This window comes from Epinephelus moara, chromosome 21 (genome assembly GCF_006386435.1).
Source record: "Epinephelus moara isolate mb chromosome 21, YSFRI_EMoa_1.0, whole genome shotgun sequence".
Taxonomy (NCBI): domain Eukaryota; kingdom Metazoa; phylum Chordata; class Actinopteri; order Perciformes; family Serranidae; genus Epinephelus; species Epinephelus moara.
The window spans coordinates 35,236,731-35,246,423 of record NC_065526.1 but is presented as its reverse complement, the minus strand read 5'-3'; the positions used below and the strand labels follow the sequence as shown (position 1 = coordinate 35,246,423).

The window sequence follows — 9,693 nt, the reverse complement described above, 5'->3', positions numbered from 1 at the left end:
CATCAATTTAAAGATCTGTAACCAGGCTAACACCTGGGTGAAAGTGAGTTTGACAGGAGCTTTTCTAATTTGTTTTACCTTAGAATACTTGTCTTAGATTTTGTAAAACAAACTCGAATAACATATATACAGTATTTGATCACTATTATCCAGACAACAACCTCATGATGTAATTAGCTCAGCATGTTGTATTTCAAAGTGTGGGTTGCCAGCCTTGGGTCTTTGTTTAGCTTCATTATTGGAGATTTAGCAATACATACAATGTCTATGAAGGTACATAATATCTACATATGGATTGCATTCAAGTTTTTTAAAACCTCTTATTTGATGATTATGATATACAAACAACTGCTGTATTTGCTGTGGTTGTCTAAGCTACACTCCTTGCAGTTGCTGTGATGCAGACCATTTCAAAATACAACCACCACAGCAGGCTCAATAAACACTTCTGTCAGACAAAATACGAACAGTTTCAAACTCACCTATGAGCGTTATTTTAATCCACAGATTCATGTTATCCCACAGAAAGAGTTCTCATACACTTCCAAAGGTCCAGAAGATCTGGATCCAGCGAAATATTCAGTCCAAAAATTCAATTACATCCATATAGATATCCGAGAACTGCTGTTGCATCATTCATATTTCTCCACATATTATACATAACTTCATCTGTTTGCATGTAGATGTGCAGACTGTTTGCTGCCAAAATGGAGGTAAACTCATGACCTTTTCATTTACACCTCACTTGAGCCAATAGGAGATCCAATGCTGATGCAATGGCCTCAACAGCCAGTTGAGCCAGGGCCTGTGTTAAAGGAAGGCGCATCCCTCACATTTCCGGGGCATATAGCCAATCAAAGAGCCAGCAAGTGTTTTTATGTAGATAAAGCTCCTAAATAGACATTTCTGTCTGTGCTGATTTGTTTTCCCCTCAAATTCACACATTCAACTTGTGTTTTACCCTCTTAAAAAAAAGGGGAAAAAAGTGCCTAGACAAAACCTAAGAAAAATGTGTAAAATGTTTATTTGCTATGATATTGTTATTTACTTTGACTTTGTACAAGATGCGCCTTCATGATCACTGTAGCACTGTCTTCCAGACATGAGCAGCCTTTTACATCAGTTCTTTTTCTTCTCTTTCTAAGGAGAGATTGTGGTTGATGTGGTAAAATATCAGTTTTCACACGGATTCTAAATGCAGGATCTCAGCTGATACTGTGAGTATTATAGTATTCTGGATAGCTGCACATATGGACAGTGTTGGAAGTCCCCTTTGATTGATTCCTAATTCCAGCGCTTATGAGAGCATGGAAAACTCAGACCACATCCGCAGTCTCTCTTTCCATTCTTTTCTAGACATTTTCACACATTTTCACTTTACCTTATTTCAACCCTTTTTCCACATGTTTTACATAACCCCCTCTTTTTGTTGGCGGTCACCATTTTCGGTCCTAATCATCTCTGAACCAACTTTCCAGTTGATGTGTTCCAGTTTTCCAGGCGTCTGTTGGACAGCTGAGCTACAGTCAAGCACTGGTGGAACGAGCTCACTTAACACCACTCACTGTAACAATCCACATACTGTACTTGAGGCTTACACTGATCTGAACTCACTGGCATTGTCACACTAAACGTGCACACTCAGTAGCTTCAAATTGTTCCTCAGTCATGTTTTAAACAAAATGCTTTGATGATGTATTGTCAAAAACTGCCCTAAGGATCTGTGTAGTCGCAGATCAGGACAAGACAAGTTTGTGCTATACTGCATACACAGGAAGAGAAACATTAAAAAAAGTGATAGTTTATCCAGAATAATGATTTTATTCATGATTCATTTGCAGTGGTAAGAGCTACAGTTTCAATAATTATCACAATTCACATTTTCATATTTTACATTGGAAAAGCTTCAAAAGCTGTCATGAGCCACAACTCTCCACCAAACAAACCAAAGAGGATGATAATAAGCAAATCCTGATAATACTGATAAAGTATATTCTAAGTGAATGTCCTATAAGAGTTACAAATCCCTCAATATTAGGAGGTGCAACCCTTTAATGGCCCTTATCAGTTGTTATCACTACCATTATAAAGCTTCAGACAGGGCAGATTGCACCTACCAGTAGGCCAGAGGGTGCATATCTAATGTTGTGAAACAATCACAGTTTTGTAAGAGGTCCTGTATCCATCCCTCAACATGTCAGAGGCCACACCGTGGATTGGACTTGGCTCTGACCTGTCGTGGCCTGGAAACAGGACTTCTGGGGTGGCATGTCCCACAGATGCTTGATTGGATTGGGATGTGGGGAATTTGAATGCCAGGTCAATGCCTGGAGCTCTTTGTCATGTTCTTTGGACCATTCTTGAGCAGTTTTTGAGGAGTGGCATGGTGTATTGTCCTGCTAAAGGGTGGGGTGGGAGGGCACTACCATCGAAAAAACGCCCCGGCTGCTTGTACTTCTTTCAACCAATCACAATCGTTCTGGGCGGTGCCACAGCAACGGTGCGCTTGCAAAAATATTGCCGGGGGGAAACAGGTTTTGGTGTAACACGCCCACAAAACCATGGCAGAAAAATGGCTACATCCCCGCAAGATCAAACACTGCAAAAGTTAGTAAAGGACGTGTTGAAAACGGTTGAAAACTGCTACACAACCGGAGGTGGTAGGGCGGGACTTCAGCGGGTGGCTCGTTCCGCCCAATGAGAGGCTGATCTCTGCAGCAAACTTCCGCCCACTCAGACTACTGTAGACCCTCTCCAGTGGCTCCCTATAGCTTTGACATAACATTTTCTGGAAATGAATAACAGTTATTTTTTAACATCCAGATTTTTATTTGTCATTGTTGTAGGCCTAGAGTGATTATTCCATTCTACAACTGTTGGGAGCCTACACATCGAATTAAAAAAAGTTTTAACGTTTCATCAACTAAAATGTGCGTCACACGTCTACGACCTGGTGCCTTTTCCTCTAAATTTTGCTGAAGTTCAGTTGCGGTGGCCCGGAGTCTCTCTAGCAAGGCTAGCTGTGGATTCCAATTCCAAAAAGGAAAAGTCTTGGAAGAAAATAGAGGATTTAGTAGTGTGTGGACAGATTCATTTGCTTTTACCACCAACACTGCAGTGTATAATTAGTCAATAATTAGCCCACTGCAGAGAAGCCTGCTTGCAGTAAATCATATCAATGAATGCTCATTTAGACCTGCTGGTAATGTTGATGGGCCGATTTTGACTTAATAGGCTGTTACCTTTATTCAAATATGTTTTGCAGCTCCAAACAGATTTTTTTTCCTTTTTTGGCCAGTAATGGCTCTTTTAATAGTAAAGTTTGTTGACCCCTGGTCTAAGAAAACTGTAAAATGTGAAATAGCTGCTCAAGCCTCAACTGAAGAGGTCTGAATAAGAGACACAGCATCATTTAAAATGCATCTGTGTGAAATTTTATTACACTTACTGAGAAGCCTCGATGTTATCTCATGTTTCCCATGTTTATCTGTTGATCCTGCTGTTTGCTTTTACAAGCACAACACTTCCTGCATCTGCTTCACATTCAAAGTCTTCCACTGGCTGAGGGGGCAGAACCACCACAATGTGCCAAGAAGCTTTTCTCAAGCAGCTGCAGAAGGTGATGATGTTTTCTTGGAGTTTATCTGCCATCTTGTGGCGCCCATATGTTACTTAACATAATGTTAGGCTGGGCCTAATCACAACATGACAAAGACTCTGTTGGAAAGTTTCAGTTTATCAGCAGTGGTTCTGTCCGTACATTACATTTTCTAAATTATACATGTTCTGTTTGAATAAATAAGTTACAGCAATATACTGTATTAATCTAAATAAGGCAATTATGCACGATGAGTACTTTAACTTTTGGTACTTAAAGTATACACAGTATATACAGAGAATTCCTGCACTGCGGTGTTGACACTTTTACTTCAGCAAAAAATCAGAGTACTCCTTCCACCACCTGGGACTTCCAAACTGCCCCCCTCATTTCTCAACCAACATTTGATGCTTTCTTTTGAGTGTTTCATCCATTTCTGTAAAGTGTGACATTAGTCAATATAACACAACCGAGGGACTTTGAGTAGTTTGAATGATATAATGCTCTCTAATAAAATAGTTTTAAGCCTTAGAGGTTGAGTTTTTATTTTAGATGAAGCCAAGACCATCAGCCCTTCTAAAAGGGTCAGTAAAATGCATCTGGTATCCTAGACTCAGATCATAATGTGCAGCTGTAGAGTATTCTGTCCTATTTAAAACTGTTGTAATTCTGCCTCTATACCAACCAAAGCAATACAATGGATCACAGTGACCTTGAGGGAACATGATGAGTCAACATAAAAATGTGGATATTTTCTTTTTGTATTAATCAATCTGTTTCACAGGATCCAGTGAGTTCATCTGGACTAAAGTTTTAGAAAATATGATGTCATTTGAAGTACAGCCAAGCAATGTGGTCTGTGTTTCATTAACATTTGCATGTCAGAGACTAGAGTCCAGAACAATACATCAATACCTATTAATTCATAAACTAATCCTGATGTGAACTTTGTGTTGGAACCAAAGTACATGATAAGAATACATGGATGAAACCAACAGTTCCTGTTGGATGTGAATAGAAAAATATAGAAACAAGGAGGCAAGAATTTAGACAGTGACAGAAACAGCAAGTGGGCCATGTTTAGAGAGAAAAAGGTGCAATGACATCAATGACATGTCAGTTGTCTTGCTCGATTTTGGATGATGTGACAGTAACATCGTTCAAAAGAGAACAGGACACGGACACGGACACGCACACACACACACGCACACACACACACACACACACAAATGTTTACTCAGGTCACTTTTGGAGAAATTAGACCGGCTTACATTCATTTCCTGGTGATTTACTCTAACCCTAATGAAAACTAGCCCAATCCTATCACTAACCCTAACCCCACCTCAAGCTAACCTCAACCCAAAGCTCTCACTCTAATCTGGCCGAAGACTCCTCTCCTAATCGCAATGCCTTGCACAGACATTTTGCAGGGCAGGAGCTCAAGTAGAAAAAATGCTTCTCTGTGAATAACTCAAATAGTAAACCAACAAATCTACCCTCAAACTACAAAGTAGGCTGATATTCAGTTGCAACAAAGTGCATTCTCCTTCCCTCCCCTCTTCTCAATTTGTTTTCCTCTCATTCTCCTCTCCTTTATTTTTTTTAAAGTCATGTACAAATTCCTCTTGTTATCCTCTAAATAAGCTTTAAATATTCTTAAAGAATCCCAGATCTGTGCTCCTCCTTCCCTCCTTTGTAGCAATTTGGCATTTGTCTCTGCTCGCACTGGGTAGTGGGTGAAAACGACCCCACCTGCCTTTTTCCCCAAATGAAGAAGCCGTACTCTATGAACTGATCAACAATCTGCTGTGTGTCCCCAACACACAAATAAAACACAAACATCCCTCAAATAACCTTCCACATGTGGAGAATCTCAGATTAATTTACAGAATGCTGCAGCAGACATATATTTTAATATACAAATATGTTTTTATTTTTCATTTATTTACATGACTTTTGTGTATTACAGAAAAGTCATTTGTCTTACTCTCAGATTAAAAAAAAAAGAGTAGCATGTCAAGGTAGGTTCATCACCACGAGCAACCCCTTTCATATTATTATGAAAATATCTATTATAGACACTTTAAGGAATTATAGTATAAATAATTAATCAAATAAATGATTGATCGTTTCAGCAACAATTTCTGTAAAAAATTGTAGTTTGTTTTAAGTGACACTTGATGTGAAATTCAATCTTTTTTTCCCTAGGGTAAAGGTCTTTGCACACTGAGGCCATTTTCTGGTATGTCTTTTTTTTTTTTTAAATCCAACTTCAGACAAAAGTTGGCACAGTATGCTTGCACACTAAGAGCAATTTGTTTCATTGTTCTTTAAGTTGCAAAAATTTGCACGAGACAAAATGTAAAGACATATTTTCTCCCTTTGCTTCTCTTCACAGGAGGTACCTCCCTGTCTGTCACCACCTTCTGCCTGCATCTTACATTTGGCACTGTGGCTACATGAAGGGGCTGAGTGGTCCTCTGTTTGTGGTCTACATCCTCCTCCTTTTCATCATCAGTCACCTGAATATAACTGTCTGACCTGTTGTAATTAGGCTGTCTGAGTTATGAAACGATACTGTTCCTCTGTCTTGTTGCGCATGTCTCTCGCTGCCATATTTTTGTCACTTATTCTTGGTCAAACAACTCCCTGCGCAGAAAAACGATGCTTGTTCGAAAACTTTAAGGACAGACAAAGGTTTTGGAGGCAGTGTGCAAACTCCACTGGCACATCACGAGGCCCTATGTATTCTTAGATGTGCAATAATTTTAAACATACAAAAGTGTACTCAGTGAGCGAAGACCTTTAGTCCATTTTTTTGTGTATTTATTTAATCCATCAAATCATTGCGAACAGAAACCCTGCACACTGACTCCAATGCCCTCTATCTTCTACTCACTGTGAAAATTTGTTATACCAGACAAAACATAAAGGTCTTTGCACATTGAGTCTGGTGTTTTTCATCCAAATTGTCGCACATCTAAAACTACGAATGACCTCAGGTTGTGTCAACCACGTTTACACACAGACTCTGAAACTTTCGTCCGTCATTAAACTTTTCGGAAAAGATTTAATTTTCTGCGTTTTCTTGGATTTAGAGAGTTGTTTGACCAGGAAGCAGTGAAGAAAATGTGGCAGGGGAGGAATGGGTCACATGGTATTCTTTTATTCCTCACTGTGTCCTTACATTTTGTTTCTTACTGCAAATTTTCACAACGAACAGAACATTAAAACGCATCGTACTCAGTATGCAAGGTTTCCGCACGTAACTATTTTTTCCAGATGACGGATTAAAGAAATGCATATGAAATAAATAGACTCAGTGTGCAAAGGCCTCAAGTGTCTGTATGAGCTGAATTACATAAACTGTCAAACAAATCTTGCAGTTATGAAAAAATAATGTTAATTTTCTGAAATATTTATTTCTTTGATCTACCAGTCAACACCCAAAGACACTGTACTGTACTGCATGAGTCTTTATAACCTGGTGCAAGAGGACTGCAACATTTGAAAATTTCTGTCACATAATTCTTGTTAAAATGTGTGTAGATGAGCTGTGTGCTCTTTTTTCCTGCCTGCAAAGACTACATGCATTTATGAGTGAGCGAGTGAGTGTGAGCATGAGTGTGTGTTATTTGTTCATGTTGAGCTGTCGAATCTCGTCCACTCTGTTTCTGTGCAGCTGGAAGGCAGGAGTGACCCAGCGACCACACGAACACTGATCACCACACCAGCTGAATGAGCCCAGCTTAGAGTTGCACTTAGGACACAGCAGCTACACACACACACACACACACACACACACACACACACACACACAGCAGCTACACACACACACACACACACACACACACACACACACACACAAATCAGTGTTTTTAGTAGGATGTGTAGACCCGAAGACTTTTACAGTGATGGAAAGATGATCATGACTAACATTCAGACTAACATGGAACCACAGTTAATCAGTTGTTTTTCAGGGATTCTCTATTGATCTGCTGACAGAGATATGAGATCAATTAAACATCAGAGGGAAACGACACTGATTAATGTTGTTGTGCTTTGTTCTGTCCAGCATTTATTCTCTCACAAAGGGACAATGACTTGAATCAAATCAGTTGAAGTGAAGCTGGGAACATGCATGGGAAGTATATTACACCAGTTAATAACACTGTATTTCCTGTCCTGTGTGTATGGATGCATTACCTGTCCATCCATCACTCCAAGTAAAGACTGTTCCATCCACTGCACTGGTTCAATGAAGTAAGACGTACACTGGATATCTCCTAAACAACAATACATTTCATACCCTTTTATTATACTTATTACAAACTACATTTTCAGTTTGTGTGATCATGCAATAAGAGTATTTCACAGCAATCACAGTCGGAAAAACACAGGTGTTACCAATAACTTTAAAGTGAGCCATGACAGTGATACAGCATGCACAATATCAGGACCCTGGAACTGGCACACAAAATAGAACACAGTAATTATGTTATTGGTTATAGTGTTTGACAAGTAAGAGAAAACGGCTGATGAGGTGTCCATTATCACTTTTTCCACAGCTGATGTAGAGGTGTGAACTGTCTGACATGCAGCGGAGGATGGTTGCATCCATGAAGGCTGTTAAAACGTGATTACAGACACCTCGGAGGGCATTATCTCGCTAATATCTTGGTCACTTACCAAAGAGAAAAAGTAAGAATATTCATTCATATTTTTATGCTTTCTGCAGTCAGAATCTTCAGTTTTCCACAAGTCATAACTCAGTTTCCTTGGTAACATCTGAGGGTTTACCCAATACCTGGAGTATCATCACCACCCCGTAAGGTTCTTATGCAATGGAAATGTTATTCACTACTCCAGTAAACAGAGACAGGTGACGTGCTTTATGTTCTAAAACCAGCCATTGGCGATTTGACCAGATGAGTTGCAGGTGACACCATCAGCCGGCTTGAGTCCAGCTCAGACCGGCCAGTTTACACCGCTGCAACTTTTTTCAACTTTTCGCAACTCTCTCTCTTGGTTTCGTCTCGTCGTGAATCATTGGTCTGAACTGGGCTTTAAGGCCCTGACACACCAGAGTTGGACCGTCAGTGAGCCTCTCTGAATGTCTTGGCAGTTGGAAAAAGCTGATAAGCTGTTCGTCTCTGTCTTTAAACATGTTGAAACATGTTGGTCTCTGAAGGTGTGTTTTCTCCTAATTGGGTGTACTCATGGTCTGCGGCAGTCCTAAATTTGTTTGCAGAGTGTGAACATACTCAGGTAAGAAAATATTGATGAATCCCAGAGTCTCACAGTTTAAAATATTGTATGGTGCTCTTACCTGTGAGGTTACTGGACTTCTTGTGACTAAAGGCTGGCGCTCCCTCTCCTACTGGATGACTGAGAATACTGGAGCCACGGAACAGAGTTCGTCTGCAGAGGAGGAGGAGAGGCTGGAGTCAGGATGTGTATTTCTTAAAATGTTGAATTATTCCTTTAACCATCAAGATAACACACTTATTTATGAAAAGGTTTATTCTGACTTCCTACTTCAAGGTCTTGATAATTCTCATTTGACATCCATTCAGCATCTTTATAAAACTTTCCTTCATTCAACCACTGTATACATTGGCCCAATTCCAATCCGATCCCTTACAGACTCACTGACTTAGAGGCGCGTTCATGTGAAGTGCGTGAGTGTGTGAGGGCTGTCCCATTGTCAAATCGTCAAGTCAGTGAGTCAGTGAGTGAGCCCTTTATGCCCCCTTACCGTAGGTCAGCATCGATGCGGACTTACGGTAAGGAAATTACCCACAGTTCATAGCGTTGTGATGTCAAATACAGGGGTTGCCCTCGGAACACCAGTGGTTATATTCCACACACAAAGAATATATATCTATATACAGTGGTGTGAAAAAGTGTTTGCCCCCTTCCTGATTTTACTTTTTTGCATGTTTTCCACACTTAAATGTTTCAGATCATCAAACAAATTTAAACATTAGTCAAAGATAACACAAGTAAACACAAAATGCAGTTTTTAAATGAAGGGTTTTATTAATGAGGAAGAAAAAAATCCAAAGCTACATGGCCCTGTGTGAAAAAGTGTT

The 9,693-nt window shown here is 39.8% G+C and overlaps 1 protein-coding gene across 1 annotated transcript in view; it reads right to left on the bottom strand.

Annotated features, from left to right (window-relative positions):
- Positions 1-1,834: 1,834 nt before the first annotated feature.
- The window catches only part of dusp12 (dual specificity phosphatase 12), a 12,383-nt gene continuing 4,524 nt past the window's right edge, over positions 1,835-9,693 (bottom strand). Inside the window, exons 6-8 of the mRNA XM_050033572.1 lie at positions 8,928-9,019; positions 7,805-7,884; positions 1,835-7,373 (exon numbers count right to left, since the gene is read on the bottom strand). Of these exons, the coding sequence (XP_049889529.1) occupies positions 7,230-7,373; positions 7,805-7,884; positions 8,928-9,019 (316 nt within the window). The 3' untranslated portion in view covers positions 1,835-7,229. The remainder of the gene's footprint in view (positions 7,374-7,804; positions 7,885-8,927; positions 9,020-9,693) is intronic.